The sequence below is a fragment of the Phoca vitulina genome, unplaced genomic scaffold (genome assembly GCF_004348235.1).
Source record: "Phoca vitulina isolate PV1807 unplaced genomic scaffold, GSC_HSeal_1.0 scaffold1, whole genome shotgun sequence".
Taxonomy (NCBI): domain Eukaryota; kingdom Metazoa; phylum Chordata; class Mammalia; order Carnivora; family Phocidae; genus Phoca; species Phoca vitulina.
The window spans coordinates 25925537-25947413 of record NW_022589704.1 but is presented as its reverse complement, the minus strand read 5'-3'; the positions used below and the strand labels follow the sequence as shown (position 1 = coordinate 25947413).

General features: G+C 35.9%; 1 protein-coding gene across 1 annotated transcript in view; it reads left to right on the top strand.

Annotated features, from left to right (window-relative positions):
* The window catches only part of CPS1 (carbamoyl-phosphate synthase 1), a 122325-nt gene that overhangs the window by 31037 nt on the left and 69411 nt on the right, over positions 1-21877 (top strand). The window contains exons 6-18 of the mRNA XM_032403000.1: positions 387-479; positions 2757-2846; positions 4643-4771; positions 5342-5448; positions 6312-6450; positions 7098-7175; positions 9008-9106; positions 10823-10918; positions 14153-14342; positions 15346-15503; positions 17018-17146; positions 19931-20075; positions 21588-21798. Coding sequence (XP_032258891.1) covers positions 387-479; positions 2757-2846; positions 4643-4771; positions 5342-5448; positions 6312-6450; positions 7098-7175; positions 9008-9106; positions 10823-10918; positions 14153-14342; positions 15346-15503; positions 17018-17146; positions 19931-20075; positions 21588-21798 — 1664 coding nt within the window. The remainder of the gene's footprint in view (positions 1-386; positions 480-2756; positions 2847-4642; positions 4772-5341; positions 5449-6311; positions 6451-7097; positions 7176-9007; positions 9107-10822; positions 10919-14152; positions 14343-15345; positions 15504-17017; positions 17147-19930; positions 20076-21587; positions 21799-21877) is intronic.

Here is a 21877-nt window from a genome sequence, read left to right as displayed (position 1 = left end):
CAAAACATTGTTTTGTCCATGTCTCCACTGAACTATCTTTAGGTCATATGCACTAAGGAAATAGGTACCCTAAATGCTCTAATTTGCACCAGCCTGGAACTTGGAAACCCGAATTCTGATGCCTTTTGAATTTGCTTATTCCAGGTGCCAGTCTCAGCCCTAAAAAAAAAAAAAAATAATGAATTGTACTTCCCAGGGTGTTTCTCAGAATGTACCGTGCAAATTACTTCATCTTTCCAGGTTAAGATGAGGAACTTCTGCTGATGGTTATAAGTAGTTATAAAGACATTTAGATCTTGGAGTAGCCGTTTAAGTCCCTGTGAATGGATCCTGTCAGCACCTTGACTGTTGCTACCTTTTAACTGTCTAATTTTTTTCTTTGATAGGGTACCATGCTTGGGAAGATTGAATTTGAAGGTCAGTCTGTGGGTTTCGTGGATCCAAATAAGCAGAATTTGATCGCTGAGGTTTCAACCAAGGTGAGAGATTTTCCTTCACATTTTGTAGTTTTATTTCTTATAATACCAAAATCTTCACGTAGGCCAGGATCATCATCCTGAAATACCAGAGTTGAGGGGAAAAAAAGATCTCATAGCTGCTAAAATATATATTACAAATCAGTGTCTTTAAAGTTAGTAACTTCTACTTGCTGCAATCCATCATCAATCAGAATGACTATGGAGAACAATATTTCATGAAGAATTCCAGCTGTGAGAACTTTGGTGCACCAGGGCCTTTCCTTAAGAAAATGTTATTAAAAGTCGGAAAATTGCCTAATAGCATGTCAGCCTCAGAGAAAACACACGTTGATATTATCTGGTATTCCCATTCCTATGCCTATGTGTATGGAAATGAGGAACAGGATGATGGGGCCCTGATGATCAGTACTGACCTTGAATGCTGATGCTGGACACAACATGCGTTCACAGGAGGCTGAAGCATAAGAAATAGGAGTTGTTAAAGACAGTGAATGTTAAATTAGATATGTAATTGCTTATATATTTGGAATTTGATCATGCCATATGCAATATTCCCTTGTTTTTAATTCTAAAATTTGTCCATTCAAATGGCATGGAACTATTTTAAATCCTGTAGTTGTTTCTAGACATTTCCCTGTGAAGTGATTCATTTGAGACACAGCATGAAAAAAGGCTATTTTTCCTTTTAGAATTGAGAACTACCTTGGGGGCTTAGTGCAGCATTTTCCACATGTGAGGAACATTGACCTAGAGAAATTCACCTTAAAAGGAATTCTGTGGTAATAAGGTTAAAAACAGTGCATAATACATTTCCTCTCTTCAAGAGTCATAATGCAAATTCATATATTCACATGTCTGTGAGGTCGTGCTTAAAATTGCTGTCATCCTGTGTGGAGAGTATAAAATGTATTTGTGTAGAGACCAGCAAAAAGGAGCCTGTCTGTATTTTTATCTATGTCAAATCAAGAGAGAGATTGCAATAGTGAAAACTGACCCTGTTTCTTAATGCTAGCACAGTTAAATAATTTCATTGTAGCTGTGATAAAATGCATATTTGTATCAGATTATATTTATTCTGTGAATTTTGTTTGGATATGGTTGATAACTTAATTCATTGTCTTGTAATTGCAATTTGATGTAGCTACAACTAGATGGTAATGTTGCTTTATTTTGTAGGAGAAGCCTAAGGTTAAAAATAAATCTGTACTTTTTCAAATTATCTGATGAGATTATCTGTAGCATTTATGGATCAGCTCAGCAGTAATTTCCCCAGATCATGGAAGGAATGGGGCACTTTTTCTCTAGAATAGTTAGCAGGAAAAAAAAAATGTGACAAACTTTACATATATATATTTTTCAAGCATAGTCTAAGGATTATGATTTCCCATTCTACAGAGTTTGTGGAGAGTGGAGAGTAGACGTTTCAGTTAAAGTAAAATGCTCTTTCAAATATCCAGGTTGCAACTTTCATCTAAAACCTTTTGGAAACATTGAAATCATCCTAAATTCAGAATATACTAGGTAACTCTCGAAGCTGCAATCAGTGTGGGCACCCAGGCTTCTAGGCTTTCTCTCCGTTTCTATTATTTCTCCTTTTATGACTTTGGGGAACTGCTTCTTGGGTAAATGCCTGTGAAAATGGATCTGACTCCAAGCAGTGCTTAAGATGTAGGGAATGATTATGATATGCTCGGGGATCCTTTTATGAAGTCTACCATTTAAATGCAAATGATTGCAAAATAACCTAAAGAGTCCAGTGGTCTACACTAGTTTAGCAATCCTCTGACTTTCACACTGATTTTACCCATTAGCCCCACTGCAGAAGCCTAATGCACAACAGATCTGCCCCATCCAAACTTTATTGCAAGTTGAGGATAAAGTGGTATTTAAAGCAGGATATATCTATCACCACATCTGTCTAGTGCTGAATCAGGCAATAATACTTGAAAATTCCATTGCCACTGGTTGTTAATGAGGCAAAACATAGGAGAGATTATTGTTAACTATGGAAGCAACCAGTTTCTTAGGGATCATTGTTATTACTGTAATCAACATTTTATATAAAACAGCAAAGTACTCTTTCCCTCATAAAAAAGATAAAGTTTGTGGCACTCGCTGTGCCTTATAAATTGATTGTTAACTGCCAGTCACTCCCTAGTAGTTAGCAATCAATCTGTCACCAAAATAAGTGCAAAGCATCCTCAGACGTGTTTATGATATTGGGATGTTGCTCATGGCTGGTACTTCCCTCTCACTCTCTGCTTGTTAAAATGGCAGGATGTCAAGGTGTATGGCAAAGGAAACCCCACGAAAGTGGTAGCTGTAGACTGCGGGATTAAAAACAATGTAATTCGCCTACTAGTAAAGGTAAGTAATTTGTTCCACCTCAAGGGTGAGATTTTGTAATATTGATCTTTAGTGTTAAACTGATTTCCTTTCTCTGTTTCAGAGAAAACTTGTGCATTCCCTTTGGAAAGTCAGGGGATCCGCTCTCTTCTTGTCTTTGATCTACAAAATAACATTTGTATCCCTGTTAAAATTAGAGATGCAGACTATGTTTTAAAAAAATCTTCAGAGGCCACAAACAGAGAAGAATGATGGCTGTTCTTACCACATATTGACTGACATTCTGAGATATGCCATGTTTACTTTCTTTGGATTTAGAGATGACCAAAAATTTGGAATCAGTTGGAGGACTCCTCCATTGGACTACACTTATTATATGCCAAATGTTTGTAGGGTTCATGCCCTGATATAGTACAAACTTTCACATTCCTTTATATAAACTCTTAGAAACCAATTAAGATTAAACCTTAAAAATCCTTCAGGAGAATATCACCATTATTATAGTGTTTTCTTAAATATTGTTTTGTTGGGATTTCTCCTCCTCCCAGCTTTCCATCTCTCTCCCTATCTGTGTCTCTCTGTTTCCTCTGACACTGCCTCAGAGGCCACAGATAGTTTCTGTTTCTGTCTCTCTCTCTCTATATATATCTCAAACATGAATGTACACATGCACGCATGCACAGACATTTGCATAACACCAAAATAGTGTGAGGATAGAGGAATTCTTCAATTCACCTTCTCTTTGTTAGAGAATATCAGTGAGATCCAAATCGTGATTTCAAATTCTGGTCAATTTATTAACAAAAATTTGCATTTGACTCTTCAGTAGCAGATTCTGTCAATGTCCTGTGTGTATCTCTTTCTCATTTTACCATTATAAGGCATTTTGCCCGTCCTCCAATTGCAAATGCCTGCACTTCATTGCTTGAGGGCTTTCTTTAGATGGTTGGAGCCTGCTGGTAGGAAGGAAATACCACAGAATTAATGATCCCTGGAACAGCCCCAACCCAATGACTAGAGAAGGTCAGTGTGTAAATATCTCAACTCCTTTGCCCCATGATTGAGTTATCTTGAGGGTGGATAGTCTACACTGGCTCTCAGAGTTCCCCAGTGGGCTGAAACTCTAGTTGTCCATAGTGCTTGGTAATGCATACTTTATTGGGGTGCCTCACAGTGTTGCTTTCTATTGGTACTTGTTAGAAACCCTGCCAAATAGACTTCTTTCCCTCAAATCCTTGTCTCAGGAAATGCTTCTAGGGAAACCATCAAAGATATCTTCCCATCCACTTCTACATACGAAAGTTCTAATTATCCTATCAGAGTATAGATTCTACAGATAGTATGAGAAAACCCTAGGAAAGAAGACTGATGAAAATTTAGTCAGATTAAAAAAAACCAAAACTGAAAAAGGTGAGAGGTGGACCAACTTAAATTTTACAGAAAATGGATTTATCTTTTTTTGTGGTCACTCTCTCTACCACAGCTAGTGAAAATAATCTGTATTCCTGGGTGCCTGGTCATGAATTCTTTAGGCTCTGAAACCTCCTGAAATACGGGAAAGTGTGTTATCTATTTTTTCAGGATCAAAACTTTAATGGTGTTTTTTTCTCCACTTTTTATTGACCATTGGCTTCGTATACATCACACAAAATACAGTGAGCCACCAAGGAATTTTTCACTCCGCATTATTTGTTTGAATCATGTATTATTTTTCCCTCCCCTTTAGGGAGTGGTTAGTCAAGAGAAGGTCTAGACAAAATTACACCTTGGCAAAGAAAAATGTTATTGACTTGATCATTTTTGCCTTTCTTTTCCAGCGAGGAGCTGAAGTGCATTTAGTTCCCTGGAATCATGATTTCACCAAGATGGAGTATGATGGGCTTTTAATTGCTGGAGGACCTGGGAACCCTGCTCTTGCACAACCACTAATCCAGAATGTCAAAAAGGTGCAGTAAACCTGGGGGTAATGTGTATCTGTGTGTGAGGTAGAGGGAGTCTGTGCAGCTGAAAAGGCTGTAATCTATGTTAGGTATTCAGATATTCTTTAGTGCTCCTATCTGTGACCTCTGGGGCAGTGTCAGCTGATATTATATGGGAGGAATCCCAGTGAGGAGAAGGTCCCAGAGGAAAAAAGAACCTTTCTTCAGGCAGAATAACTGGGATTGTGTCCTCTAGTTAAGAGAGCTAGAGTCCAATCTCAAAATATGTCTTTCTATACAATTGTAAAATGACAATTCATGTTTCTCACCATGACCTCAGGAGCTGTAACACCTTCGAGTTTCTGAAGAAATATTAAGTTTTGTTTAGTTTGAATATTAAGTACATTTTTTTAAATTCTAATGCTACACATTTGTCAATCATATTCTTATTTATAGTCTAGCTTTTTATTCATATTCTCTTTACTTTGTGAATTAAGAAAAAAAAGGATGTTTCATTTTTATTCCTTCAGAGGGAGCATCTTTTTTTTTTTTTTTTGAAACGGTACTTCTGGTTAATAAAAATTCTCCGTCGTTTAGGTTTTGGAGAGTGATCGCAAGGAACCATTGTTTGGAATCAGTACAGGAAATTTAATAACAGGGCTGGCTGCTGGTGCCAAAACCTACAAGATGTCCATGCCCAATAGGTAAGACAGTTATGCTTCTGTTTACAGGTCAAACTGGCTCTGAAATACTGTTAATAACTAAACACAAAAGCCTTAGAGAACTTACATGCCATTTTCTTCAGAAAAAACAGATAAATGTACTATTACATGGTTCACAGTTGTCTGACTACCTGATACCACTTTTATTGCACTTTTGAAAGGCAGCCTTCTTTAACAGTAATGTTGCTATAGTTTAAAGTTATTTTCCTTCCCTTGGCATAAATCAAGGTTATTATGCTCCATCAAATGATATTCCAAAGGAAACTGTTCTGGTTTCCAAGCTTGATATCAGAGCACTGATAACATTGTAAGACTCTAGTGTGACTTAAGAACCAGGAAGTCTTCAGATCTTCTCCATTTTACTTCCTTACCCAACATGATACCAGTTTATCCAACGTGGCGCTTTCCCCCATGGCCCACCCTCCTCACAAAGTGTAATTCAAAATGATTCAGGACAGAGTAGTCATCACTTTATCATTTCACAAAAACTCCTCTGGCTTTAAAATTACTTATCTCCCTTAACATAAATCGCTTGTATTTGTCTCTCTGTTAAGCTCGTGAGCAACTCTTAACTTTTTGTTATGAGCGCAGGTCTCCCTTTTTACTGATTGTAGAAGTTTAATAGGCCGGTATTTAACACACAGCAAAGCTTCCTGAATTGATTTTTGTTGCTAAAATTATTGGGATTAACAATTTGTGACTTTTCTCACAGAGTAATTTCCACTAAGCAATTGAAACTTTCACATTTTAATAGATTTTTCTCATTCACTATTTTACAACGAATGCATTTATATTCTTCTCTTCACTTTTCCTTTTCCCTATTCTTTTTCTCCTTTTCTCTCCAGAGGGCAGAATCAGCCTGTTTTGAATATCACAAACAGACAAGCTTTCATTACTGCTCAGAATCATGGCTATGCCCTGGACAACACCCTTCCTGCTGGCTGGAAACCACTTTTTGTGAATGTCAACGATCAAACCAACGAGGTAAGTGCTCTCTGTAAACCTGTTCAGTTGGCAATAAGTAATGCAGGGACTTTCATACTCTTGTTATCCAGACACCTTGTTTATGTGGGTTTTTTGGTGTGTGTGTGTGTGTGTGTGTGTGTGTAAGAACTCTTTTTATAGGTTATTTCCCATAGCCCTCTGCTTTTTTAAAAAGTCGTTTTTGTCTTATTCTCTCATCAGTTGGCTCATTGAGATCCACTCTTTGAGTGGTTAATCAGTGACTGTCTTCCCCATTCATTGCTAATGGGTGATTGGTGGAGGTCTGTTTGGGCCTCATCTGTGTGGGTCTCTCAGACTCACTTGGCTCTGAAGTAGCCTTTAAGAGGACCTTTGGAGAAGTAATTTAGGAGTTGGAGATAAGAAGAGGATTTGAGTTTATTCTGAACAGCCCCTGGGAAGGGGGTGCCCAAAGACTATAGACCAAATCAATTGTTTTTATTGAGGGAACCACATTTGGTTGAGTCCTTGTTGGCCTATTTTTATTATGACTGTTAGCTGTTAGAATGTCCTTAAGCATTTAACTCAGTTTTTTTAAATTTGAACTTTATTGTGCACTGAATAATACATAGCCCTGGTTGACAGTCATTGTTACAGAAGGAATTTCTTCCTATTTCTTGTTCTTTCAGGGGATTATGCATGAGAGCAAACCCTTCTTCGGTGTACAGTTCCACCCAGAGGTCAGCCCGGGCCCCACAGACACTGAGGTATGTCAGGAAATTAGGCCTATTGTAAACTTAATTTTTCTTTTTAATCAGAAATGTATTTATTTGAAAACTTGAGAAACAAACATCACCACCCCAGATGATCTGGGGTACAGAACATTTTTCAAGAAGAGTGCTTTGATAACACACGTATATTGCATTAAGATTTCCCCCATGAATATCATGGAGGAAATTTCTGTCTTTTTTAAAATTTGAAGTGGGAAAGCCCTGAAGAAACCTGACGCGATGTTATTTTTATTTAAATTGTTATCATTCTAATATATTTAGTTCTGAAATTTACAGTTGTTGTACTATGCAAATGAATTCCCTCTTGCTCTCTTGTTCTCATAACTGAAATGAAATTTTAATCCCCCATCTGTGACTTCACAAAAATCTCTATGGCAACTGGTTGTGTAGCCAGGAAGAGAGAATAAACAGCAGCAGGAGAAGGAAGAAGGGCAGGGGTATGCGGGAGGGGAGAGGGCATGCACGCACATATTACATGAGTCAGATGGCTTAAGAAAAGAACCAGAAGGAATGCTTAGTGGAGTTTTGTTTTTAATTTAAATACTTTTATTTTGTGTGTGTGAGCTTTGGTTCAGTGTTCAAAGTCACCTTTTCAAACGAGAGCTTGTGGTGACACAGAAAATTCTGGAAAGTCTGGTGTGACTTCCTCTCCCCCACCCTATGGCCTCTGGTAGTAATACAGACAGCTCCTCCCCGTCAGCAGATACTCTCAGAAAACACACCTAGGTAAAATGAGGAGAATCAGAATTTTCCCTCTGTAAACTCTACTTTCTCATCCCTGAATTGCCTTTTCAGATATATATGTTTTGTTCATTTTTTTTTTTTAAGATTTTATTTATTTATTTGACAGAGACAGACACAGCGAGAGAGGGAACACAAGCAGAGGGGGAGTGGGAGAGGGAGAAGCAGGCTTCCTGCTGAGCAGGGAGCCCGATGTGGGGCTCGAACCCAGGACCCTGGGATCATGACCTGAGCTGAAGGCAGACGCTTAACGACTGAGCCACCCAGGCGCCCCTGTTTTGTTCATTTTTTAAATATTTTTGGGAAATGATTCTAAATAGCCCAAATCAGTATGATATTATCAACCCATGATGAAACGCATAAAGAAAATTTGGTTACATACATCTGTTGCCTAATGCATGCTGAATACTATTTTTTTTTAATTTAAAATTTAAATATTTTGCCCATAGTAGTACTTCAGATTAGGAACACTGAAATTAAGACCTGTGATATTGAGTAGCGCTTAATTCTTTTTCTGTCCTGCCAGATAGTTGCAAAATGAGTATCTTTGTTGAAATTTGTCATGTCTAGTGAAACAATAGAAGTAAATTCATTGGTAAAGTTTAAGAATAAGCTTTGGAGATATTTTTAGAGCTGATAGAAATTTTCAAAATCCAGTTATTTCTAACTTTAGGATGTATAAGTAATAGAGCTTTAATTTCTTTGTATAACTACAGTTTTATTTAGAAGAAACCATTTAGAAGAAAATAACTCATAATTAAGGGGATGAAAGCTTGACATTCTCAGAAGGCATGATCTGAAATGTTCATTGTCTGCTGAAAACTTGCTTTTGATAGGATTTGAAGTGAACAATTAGAAATGTTTATTTGATCTAATTCTTATAGTAGTAAATATTTAGTTTTGCCAATTTTGGCAGAAAAGCAAAAAACAAATATTGCATATGAATACTTATCCTAAAAAATTATTTGTTGCTTATTTGAAGTTCAAATTTAACTGGGCGTGTGTATTTTATCTAGCAACCTTATGAGTTTTGCAGCTTCTAACTAGTTGGTTCTATTTTTTTCTAGTACCTATTTGATTCTTTTTTCTCACTGATAAAGAAAGGGAAAGGTACCACGATTACATCAGTTCTGCCCAAACCAGCACTAGTTGCAAGTCGAGTTGAGGTCAGTATATGTGGGCTTCTTTCTGGTTTATGTATTTTTGATTTTCTCTATCATGATAATATTTTTAAATGAATGATGTTAACTATTTTAATGTCTATAAAAGATGATTGGTAGTATTGTAATTACCCATTATTTTAGTATCTAATTATTTGGTCTGTTCTTGCTGGTGTTCATTGGAATTTTCGTGTTTTTGATTTAAAATCATATCTTTTATAGTTTACTTCTTCTAGAAATTTGTAATAAAATAATTTAATAAAGAATAGGCTTTTAGTTTAGAATTTGACACATTCTATTACTTAAACTATAGTCTTATGTATGCTTGAGATACAGTTCAGATTACAGAATCATTATAGATGATAGAACTTTTTTTGTTTCAACTATAAAAATTATTATTCAACATTGTGAATAGAATAATATGATTTTACCTGTAAAGTAGTACTACAGCACAAACTTGAGTCCTTATTTGTGTAAATGCATAGGTTAACATGATAAGGTTTCTACCCATTTTTTTCATAGTTACTCCATATATATACCTACATCATTATTATATCAAATTTAGAAGAATGTATATGTAGTTTCAAGTATATATATATATACATACTGACTCTTTTTATAAATAAAGGAAATTGAATTACATGTTTACATGAAATGATAATTTGAGTTGGATGATCTGTTTTAAGGATTTCCATGGCAGCCTCTTTTCCTGAGGTGGAAAGTTTAGAGGTAATCCACCCACTCAATGTGGAATCAAACTGTGGGTTCTTGGTAGCATAAGAAGTCATGTGCTTACTGTGTAGTGTTCTTCTCAGAACATCACATTCTTCAGACGCTTTTCTTTTGTTAATGGTGAGAAAAAAGATATAATTTGGGATTCAGCAGTGCCTTTGCATGTAGTAGGCATCCAATAAATGTTTGTTGAGGCAAACCAGGTTTCCCAAGTCCTTGTCTTTTGCAGTGACCAGGAATATCTTTCTCCTCTGAAGCGTTTGACACTTTTGGCTAAAAAATAAGCAGAATCATTATCTGCTTGGAATTCTATATACAATTTGTAGAATTTCAGTATATTGCCAAGACATGAACTTTTTCTTATTGTATTTTCTGTAAATATTTCTGGCACAAAATGTAAAGGTGAAAATGTGATTATGAAGGTGCACCCATGTCCCCTTGCCTTCTATGTTTTCGTCTGTTATGGAAGACCCAGAGTCTTGCTTTGTCCAGAAGAAAACCATGGAATGTTCAATGTAATACATTTAAATTTTATTTAAATATATGTAAGAATACATATATATATATATATATATATATATATACACACACACACATAGATGCATATATTTACATTTATATTTATGTAGTTATATTTAGATATTTATGTATCTTTAAGTAAAATGTAGACCTTGTCTCAAAATATTTACTTAAGGGAAAAAAAACTTCCTGAACTTTGGAAATTGCTTTGAAATTAGAGATGTTTACATTGTTAGTCTTTTTCCTGATGAATAGCAGACCTGTACCCCTGAAACAAATAATACATTATGTTAATTAATTGAATTTAAATTTAAAAAAATTGTTAGTCTTTTTCCTAACATATTTTTTGAAACACTGCCCTTTAAATCACCATGTAAACCTAGACAATATAGTTAGACTTCGCCGCTCTTGAAATTGCCTTTTTTCCCCATCTTACTCACCAGAGCAATGTCATTTTCTTATTGCTTACAGGTTTCCAAAGTCCTTATCCTAGGATCGGGAGGTCTGTCCATTGGTCAGGCAGGTGAATTTGATTACTCAGGATCACAAGCTGTAAAAGCCATGAAGGTGAGAGATCTTTGTAAGAATTAATATACTCCTTTAATGAGTCTAATTAGTATTTTATAATTTAGATTTATGACACTACCTCTTTTCAAAGTCACTGTAATTGATTTTATCAACTATTTCTCACACATCTTATATTAAAGAAACTTTGATCACAGGTGAAATTTTTAACTTTCTCAAACTTTTTTGCACACCTGCAAATCAAGAACATAAGAGTGATCTCCAAAATTATCTATGTTACCACCTATTTATACTGAAAACATAAAAAAGCCATGTTTACAGATATTACTCATTTCTTTTGAGGCAGTGAGCATTTAAAATATACTTGTCTTTTGTATGAAAGAGGGAATCTAGGTATCTTTGGTGCTCTAAGATGTTGTAAATGTTCTAGAGGATGCTTCAGGCATTTCTGTGGTTGAAATGGCAAGATCAAGTTGAGGGAGCAAAGACAACAAATGCCTTTTATCCAGCTTTAGAAGTTGTTACCTGTCACTAGGGGACCCCATTTTCCATCTATGACTTGGGTTGGATGACTGACCAGAATGATTTGGCAGATTTTCATGTGGAAATGAGGATTTGATACTCATGTTGGGAAGAACACCGTCCCTGTCCCTTCAAAGCCTCTCAAGATCTCCCCAACCCTTTGTCATAGCAAAGCAAACCTTTAGAAACATTTCACTGTATTTATAAAGTATTTCTATGAAAGAGCTAACTTGGCTTCTCTTTGCTGTCCTTATTTCCTTGGATAGTCCCCATTTTGGTGCTGATCGGCCATCCAGGGGCAATGTGAGCTCTTCTGTGACCCTGCCTCTGGCTTTGCAGTGTAAAGACATTCACCAGAGACCTGGCTAGGAGGAAGCCACACAGAGTAGGTGGCAGGGGACTAAGACAACAAACACAGAAAAACAGTTGGCCAGAATTTTTTTTTCTTTTTGTTGTATTCGTAAGCTATACCCAAAGATTTTCACCTGACAGATGTCTGTTGAAAAAAAAATAGAATGCAGTCCCCAATTACGTTACTCTTCTTCCCATTTGTTTTTACTTTTTAATACTCTTCTCCATACACATGGGTACACACACATATGCACATGTGTTTTTCGTGCACATTTTCAAGGAGCACTTTACTTCATTGTATTATGATTCAATTTCTCTTTATATAATTATAGGATGTCCAGTGGTTTAGATTGGTTAGAACACAATATAAGTGTGTTCAGGGTTTATAAATACATTTAAGTAGCATATGGTTTTCTATCCTATTTGGTAGTTTTATAAAGAATTAATATAGTTTCATAGCTTGCATTTTTTTGTGTGCTTTACATCCATTATGTGAAGTTACATATTTTAACTGAAGAATAGGAATTATTAGCGATAATATTGTGATTAACTAGGAAGTTAGTAGAAATGAATCTATGGACTAAATATTTATTTATTTAATTTTTAAAAAGATTTTATTTGTTTATTTGACAGAGAGAGATAGCGAGAGAGAGAGAGAGAAAGAGAGAGAGCACAAGCAGGGGGAGTGGCAGGCACAGGGAGAGGGAGAAGCAGACGCCCCACTGAGCAGGGAGCGGGATGCAGGGCTTGATCCCAGGACCCTGGGATCATGACCTGAGCCAAAGGCAGACACTTAACCAACTGAGCCACATAGGCACCCCTATGGACTAAATATTTAAAAATAATCAGATGGTGCATGTATTGTAGCCAGAACTGTATTAAAAAATATATATACATAAAATGTATAGTTTGAAATAATTTTAAGTTTTAAAATATATGGACATTCATCACAGTCATTTATGGGACCTTTACCTATATAATTTGATTTACAAAAATAGCTGTATTCATTGTATAACACATTCAGTAAAATACTTACAAATATACTTAAGTCTTTTGGTGCTATTCTTTAGTAGTGAGACCTTCTGTAACTTCTATTGATGGCGTGTTCTCAGTTTGGACTTAATTATTTAAATTCCAAGCTATATTTTAAATGCATTTGCTTATCTGTATGTGTTTGTTCAAAAATTTCTTAGTAATACTTTTTAAAAACCAATGTCTTAAAATCTTGAGAGATGACTCATATTGAGGAAAGGGCATAGAACTTGAATCATAAGACTTGGATTAGAGTCTTAATTTTGCCATTTGATCAGCTAGAAGATCTTTGGCAAGTCATTTAACCTTATTGAATGTCAATTTTTTCATCTGTGAGGTAGGAATATCTCTTGTAGTCTTGGTATAAAAATCAAATAAATTGATAAAAGAGTATATTATAAGTTTTAAGGCACTATTTGAATTTAAAGTAATATGAAATATTTAATATTTTATTCAGATCCTCCCCCAAGGACATATAGGGCTTTCAAGGATGATTTCTATACTCCCATCTGAATTTTTGTTGATGTTTTAGAAGAGTTCAAAATTGACGTGGTAATAGGTAAAATAATAAGAGCCATATGGCCATATTTTATAATAATTATTTTGCTGTATCGCCCTCATCCTAGTTTATAAAGCTATTATCCTTCATAGCCTACATGAAGAATTATTTTTGAGGTCTCTCCAGATGTCAGAAATAAGATAGAGCTAGGAATACCTTTATACATACACAGACACACAGACATTTTTATTTTATTTTTTTGCCATATGGTCATTTTCTTTTACTATAGTATGTATCAAGAGTTGTATGATGCTCTTTGTTAAAGCAATATTGCAGGCATGAAAATCTAAAAAGATGGAATCCAGCAGAAGGCTCTCAGGGCTTCCAGCAAGGGAATACATCATCTTGCATTTTAAATGCGCACTCCATGTTGGTCTCTGACAAACATTGGAAAGGGAAGCTTCTTTGATGTTGTCTCTGGTTCCATTTTATATTTTACTAATTTTTAAAATATTTTAGTCTTTTACAGTCAGTGGAGCTATAAAGTTCAGTAGTATTCATAGACCTCTAGTCAAATTCTATAGAAATTAACTCCAGTTTTGCTTGATACCTCTAGCAAGGAATTCAGGGTGAACCTCATGAGGTAACCAGTTCTTTTTGAATAGATTTATTTTCAAGCAATTTTTTCCTTCCTCTCACTAAATGTTTGTCTTCCTTTACCCTCCATCCCATTCACCAGTCCTATTACTGATCTCCACAGCCCACAAAATAACCTAAAATTTTTATCACCCAATACAGACCCTTCATTTGAATATGATCATTCTCTCCTTTAGACCGTATGTTCAGATTCTCAATCCTTTTGTTTCTTTCAGGAAGAAAATGTCAAAACTGTCCTGATGAACCCAAATATTGCATCAGTGCAAACCAACGAAGTGGGCTTAAAGCAAGCAGATACTGTCTACTTTCTCCCCATCACCCCTCAGTTTGTCACTGAGGTCATCAAGGCGGAACGGCCAGATGGGTTAATTCTAGGCATGGGTGGCCAGACAGCTCTGAACTGTGGTGAGTTCTTTTAAGTTTAATTGCAGAGTTTTGGCCCATGCATTTATGTGTAATATTTTTTGTTTGACTGTATGTAACAATTATGCTCTATGTGTTCATAAAAGCTTTTCTTTAATATGTGAGGAAGCAGGTAGCAAACAGCAACCTGAAAATGTCATATGATAAATATTACTGGTTTATTTCACAGAACAGCTGAGGCACAAAAAGAAACCTTTTACTTTAATGCTCTGGGGTGGCCAAGTGAGATCTCCCTGCTCCATTTCAGCATATTGCTTTTCTCTGTTACCATTGAGACCCTGAGAACGATTATGAATAAAAAATGAGATTTAACATTGATTAAATGTTTTGTGCTCTTACATGTTGGCCCGGTAGCATTTGGCTTTCACATATATTTTCATGATAACATAGATCAGTCTCTCTACCATCCCTTCATGCATCTGCTGAGCCCAATACTCTGTCCTTTTTACAAGGCTTCAAATCTTTGGAACTAGATCATGAATGAGAATCTCATGAGCTAGTCAGGGTAAGCAGTTGGCGAAGTAATTTATATGTCAAATATAAAAGTCTTAGCCAAGGTCGGATGGCATGTTAAATGAAAACATTATTTTGATGATTTTTAACCCAGATAGATACCCACATCACTGGGATTATTTAAATAAGAGAATCTCATTATAGGATTGGACCTTAGAAGGAAAGGGAATATACTAAAATCTAGAGGTTCACTGTATCCTATGATTTTTATTAATGAGGATAATAAAAACCATTTGGAGAAGGTGGTAATATAAGTAATGTCACCAGCCACATATTTTGCTAGAATGTCTTCAGAATTTCTCTTTCAAATTTTTCTTTTTTTTTTTATTATCTTAAGTACAATTCTATTGTAGACTGTGATGGCTTCTTGGAGTTAATTTTAAGGTTCAAAAAAGTTGTATTTCAGGTGTGTGTTAAAAAAGACATAAAAGTTTGAGATTTTAAAAACTGATTATACTTGGTTCTTCTGTAGGAGTGGAACTATTCAAGAGAGGTGTACTCAAGGAGTATGGTGTGAAAGTCCTAGGGACCTCAGTTGAATCCATTATGGCCACAGAAGATAGGCAGCTATTCTCAGACAAACTGAATGAAATTAATGAAAAGATTGCTCCAAGCTTTGCAGTGGAGTCGGTAAGGAATCTTTGTTCTGGAGAAACAAGGTCATTATTTTGTCTTATGTTATAGGGAGGGTGATTTGTCATGCATAAAAATAATAGTTAAATTATTATATTTGCATGTATTATCTTCCAGAAATGTGTTAGTACCTCAGAGACTTTGTGTATTAATTGCAGCATTCCATGCTGAAATGTTTGGGATAGGTATTAATATTTTATGAAAAGGGAAGCAAAAGCCCAGAGACAAAGCGGTTTATCAACGGATGAAGTGCCACTGAACATCAAATCTCCTGAATTAAAACAAAGAACCATGTCAACCTACAATGCCAAAGTGATTTTTACTTTCTGGGATCAGTTACGTATCTTGTGTGTGCAAATGACCTGCAAATGGGGAATGATGGGATTGAAATTTTCTTGTTAGAATGGAATAAACATCTAAAAATGAAATCATCTAGAAAAAGCCATTGGATCTAATCAGTGAGATTCATGACTGAGAAACTTGTGGCTTAGATGTTTAGGGAGGAAAGATTATTTCTCCTTTTTGTTAATCATTTTCCACTGTAGCCTATGCCTATTGATAGGCTATTACAAGGCACCAAGTTAAAGTTGGCTTGCTATATATCTGTTTTTGTCCCTGACTTTATTCTTAATTTTAGACATGTAGTCAATGAAGTGGGGGTTCTGGAGGCAGTTTTTGATGCAACTTTCCCATTGCAAAAGTAGGCATATCCTTAGGGAAAAGGGCAAGTACTGCTGGGACAACTAAAATGGGCCATGTACGTTTCAGAAAAGAATGCTACCAAGTACATACTATGTTGCAGAGCTGTCAGTCAGGAATAGTCCCAGGATAACTCTGCTGAACATTTGGAAAACTCCTGCCATACATTTGTTCTTTCATTGCCAGATTTAATTATGTCCTTGCTTCTTCAGGATGAGAAACAGGCATATGGAAAAGGTGTAATTACATTCCCATTGGTAGTGTAATAATATTCCATGACAGAAAAATATAGCCACCATATGTTGTATTCTGTAAGGTAAAAAAAAAAAAAAAAAATCCAAGCTTCTGAGACTACTCTCTGGCTGAACTTGAAAAATGAAAATCTCTTTCTATACAGTATTCCTAATGGCCTATTGCAGTAATATCAAGTTCATTTCAGCAGTAGAAAACCTTGTATCATTAAGAGATGAAGACTTTTAAACTGAATTTAAAAATTCAATATGGCTCCCGTTCTCAAATTCATAATGATTATTTCATTTTGGGCCATTGTTTCATTTTTTTTATATGGCAGACTGAAATTTATAACAAAAGATAAGAGAAAGCCTTTACTGTGTATTAAAAAAATCCTACAATTTTACTTAAAATTTGTAAAACAGCACTTGTTTTTCAGAAGGAAATGAAGGAATAATACAGCATTTCTATAGTCATTCTCCCCAAAGAAACTGATTTACCTGATTTGCTATACTCTCTTGGTGTGGTCTTTTCTGTTAATGTAGTCAGCTTTTAAAACTTTGAGTCTTTCTTATCGATAGATCGAGGATGCTCTGAAAGCTGCAGACACCATTGGCTATCCAGTGATGATCCGTTCTGCCTATGCCCTGGGGGGGTTAGGCTCAGGCCTCTGTCCCACTAAGGAGATCTTACTGGACCTCAGCACAAAGGTATGTATTTTCACAGACCAACTTCTTACCAACCAAGAAAACGGATTTGATATGCCCTTTCAGTTAGAGAAAGTTATGTAGATGAGAAATGACCTTTTCTCTATTATTAAACCACTGTCATGTTTTCTAAAAGTGTTGTCCAAAAGACAGTACCTTTGGAAGGGAAATGCAGTGCAGTTATTTACCTTGGAACACAGCATTAGCCTAGACGGGACTAGGAAAACTGATGGTCACTCTGACTAATGGTGATCATGCTAACTGATGATGGTCACTCCATCTTTATTGTACTATTTGATTTCAGTGGTATAAACTCAATTCAGTTCCATCTCCCTCTGCTTCAAAATCTGCTCCCAAACACCCATCATGCTAAAATATATTTTAGTGATTAGAAAAATGAATATAATGTCCCATTTTCTATTATTTTTTTGAAATAATATGACATGGATGACATCTAAAGTGAAAAAAACACATTGAGTAGATTGGCTTTCCCTCAAATTCAGGTGTTTAAAATATATACAATATAAACCTCTTGGTATCATAAATGAGTGAGCTCTCTGCCAACTGCCACACAGTCATATAAGCCAAAGTGAGATCTGAGTGTTCAAACTCTATGTGCTATCAAAATCACTTTAACATATCACTGAATAGTTCTTTTCTTAAGTATTAAAAAGAAAATCAAGATATGTTCCAAAAAATAAATTAGACATTATCAAAGAAAACATGCTCCACGAAAGCAGAGAATTTTGCCCACGCTCTCTTCTCACCAAATAGAACAATGCCTGGTGAGGTAGGGTCCCAGTAATTGCTGGCTGAATGAATGAATGTGTGTAGAGCTGAGAGGCCCATGTCCCTTACATGGTGGTTGTGGACCTGAATCTGATAGGATTATTATAAGGGCTACTTTGGAGAGTGCTGAGTAAATACCAAGCACAGCTTCTATCTGTCATTACTTACTCTTTAGAGTGAAACAAAATGTGGCCCTTGAATTGTTGACATAGGATTTGAGAACAGATAAATAAAATTAAATATATTTAAACATCTATAAATGACAAACTTACATGTCAAACTTGGATTTAGTGTTTCTAGAGTTGCCAAAACAAACCCCCCCAAAAAGGAAAATATATCAATATAAATATTTCTTGTTTCCATTATGGACTTATGAGTCATGTATTTAAAGAAAAGAAATGTTTATAGAGGTGATTTTTTTTCCCTCTGGTATATTAGATGTTCCCAATATTTTTAATACTAGTATTCATGTATACTTATTCTCTATTAAAAATATATATTTTTACAGTGTAAAAATTCTGAATACTGAATTGTCTAAAAATGTTTACAATGAAAACAATTTTAAAATGGGATAGTTTTTAATTATTTAAATTCCTTAAAATAATCAATAAGGCATTGAATTTTTTTTGAAAACCTAGCTTTTCCCTTGAAGTAATTACTTTTATCATTAATTCCTAAACTACTCCTTATTCTCTTGAGATTATATTTAGCACCTTTAGAAGCTGCATTAACTCATCTAGGTCTCAAAGTTAGTCTTTTGTATAAAATCTGAGACTGGAAAGAAGGAAGCTGAGGCAACAGGTGAATTTGATCTCAATTGTCCTTGTGTCAAAACATCCAGCCTAGTCCATTAGAATGCAGAGAGCTTTCCCCAATCCATACCCTTTGTTTCCCAGATTTCCTCTTTTAGCATGAAATCCTAATGACAAATGAATCATTATTAAATTGTCAATGCTGGCTACGGAGTTTTCTAACCACTTTGGAAAACCTCATCATAGGCAGCTGTGGGCACAAATGTGTTACATTTTCAGTTGCACATGGAGGAGCCTGTAGTGTTCACTGAGCTTAAAAAGATAGTGTTCAGACACATTTAAAATACACACACACACACCCCACCCAACTAACACTGAGTTATTTCATTATACTGCCTGCTAATAATTTGAAAAAATTCAAAGTTTTTTCCCCAATTGTTTTCTCTTCCTTTCCTGTTGCCATTGCAAATCAAAAATATTACAAGACAAAGGGAGACATTTCTGTCTTGGATTTTCAGCCACTAAATGTCCTAAAGTCAGAGACTGCCTCTTCCATATTTTGGGTTCTGTATTCTACCCACCGGTGGGTACTCAATAAATATGAAATGATAATTATATACTAATTCATATCTGTTTAATCAGGCATATATGATATATGACTCAGGGTATTTAAGCACTTAGGCGGTGATTAACCATAATAATAGTTGCATATGATTCTTCGAATTCCCAAGTTTCGTATGCCATCTTGGCTAACTGTTTACAACCATCATTATCCTTTCTTCTCCTCATCAACATCAACTGACTTTTATTACGTATGTCACTGTACAAAGCACTCTCAGCTATTTTAGAGAAAACCAGAGTCTTTAGACTTATTTTTCCATATTTATTCACACTTATCACATTTTCTGGTTTTACAGAAGCCTTGCTGCTGAAATAATTCCATTTCCCTCTGCCTGATTGCTCAATTATTTTCTCTTTTTCCTAAATTAGTTTGATTTAATGTCATATCAGCACTTTGAATGGCAAGCCTCAATAATGTAAATCAAGCATATTCACTGCAGGATGCTATTCCTAGTACCTCACTGATTTTCTGACACATTGTGCCTTCTGGAACATAGAGGAGGATGGAGACTAGGCTTCAGACTTCGATGCTGACCAGGATTTAAGCCAGGGCATTTTGCCCAATATCCATGTTTAAACCAGTGCTTTTCCTTACTCTTTGATATCTTTTGTCACCCATTTCCAGGCCTTTGCTATGACCAACCAGATTCTGGTGGAGAGGTCAGTGACAGGTTGGAAAGAAATAGAATATGAAGTGGTCCGAGATGCTGATGACAATTGTGTCACTGTCTGTAGCATGGAAAACGTCGATGCCATGGGTGTTCATACAGGTAGGCAAAGAATCTTCAGGAATTACAGTGATGACTTCAGTTCATGCTTCTGATGACCCATAGACATCTTTATTAAGTTATTTTCTTTAAATTACTATTCTTAGCTGATGGACTAGCAATAAAATTTTACACAAAATAGTATTTCATGGTATTGAAAATAACCTCACATTCATTTTGACTTCACAAAAAACCCGTGAAGTAAGGCAGGTATTATCCTGATTTCATTTGAGGAAGAGGTCAAATGTAAGCATGTAGTGATGGTAAAATCTGTAAGAATTGGTGTTGAAAAGTAAGAAATGAAGTCAAGAAGTCTTAAATCAGATGAGGGTATTAGTTACCAAGTGAATGAAAAAATAGCCACAAGTAATAGAAATAGGTGAAATAGGCTTTTTAGGAAGAGAAGCTAGTTAGATGAGAGGACAAAAATGATGACTTAGGATTTAGAAATGCTAACTTTGAGGCATGGGTGGAATTCTTAAGAAGAGGGTTGATAATATGGAGCTGGAATTCAAGAAAAGGGTATACAAATAAGGAAGTTGATACAAAGTCATTGGGAGTCGTTGGTGTGAAGGACATAACTGAAGCTGGAAGCATAGACTAAGTGCTCAAGGGCATAGGCATAGAAAGAAAGACAATAGGGTCAAGGACTGAACTTGGGAACTGCTTAGATTTACAGGGCATGAGTAAGAGGAAGGGTTAATGTTGAAGAGAAAGAAGGGAGTGCTAGGAAGAAAGCCAGGGTGGTACACAAGTAAGCCAACACAAGAAAATATTTCATAAAAGAGCTTTGGTTTTGGCTTTATCAAATTCTGGGAAAGGTCAAGAATTAGGATTTTAATGTGGGTTTTTGGATGTTCAAGAGGACAGGTTCAATGCAAAGTTGTTTATGGGAGCCATATTGAAAAGAATTATATGGCAATTGGGGATACACAGAATTGGGAAACTTTCAAGAAGTTTAGTCCTGTAAAGAGTAAGAGAGATGTTCTTCTGATTGGCAGTGTAGGGGGTGGGGCTTCTTGAGCCAGGAGAAATCTGAGCATGTTTGTGGGCCAGAGGAATGGTGACTAAAGATTAAGAGATTGAAGATACAAGGGCTATGATTAGAGAGGAGTAAGATAATGGGAAGGGATGAGATGTGGAAAACAGAGGGCTGAGCCAGTCTGGGTGAAGAGGAAGTGATCGTTTATAGAAGGGAGAACTTAAGAGAGATTTTGAGATGAAGAGCAGGGAAATTGCAGATTTCTGAAATTGTAGATGACCGAGGCCTTGATAGCTAGATGAACTTGGGAAAGGTTAGAGGGGTTTCTGTCAACAATGTGTCAGAGTAATACAGGCAAAACAAGAATCAGAGGGAAGAGTATCTGGTGTGCCTTATATGGATCGCCTTGAGACAGTTATTTTCCCAACAAACCCTTAGACTAATCTGTGTCTTGTATCACACAAATAGATTAAGTCACTAAAGTTAGTTATTTAGATATGCTACCAAATAACAAGTGTTGCTTGGATGTATAGGTGATTCAGTTGTCGTGGCCCCTGCCCAGACCCTCTCCAATGAGGAGTTTCAGATGTTGAGACGTACTTCAATCAATGTTGTTCGCCACCTGGGCATTGTGGGTGAATGCAACATTCAATTTGCCCTTCATCCTACCTCAATGGAATACTGCATCATTGAAGTGAATGCCAGATTGTCCCGAAGCTCCGCCCTGGCCTCCAAGGCCACTGGGTAAGATCAGAGTGATTGACCATGTGTTTGCAGATTCTTCGCAGATACTTTTGGAAAACTGACAGCTAGTGGAAGACTG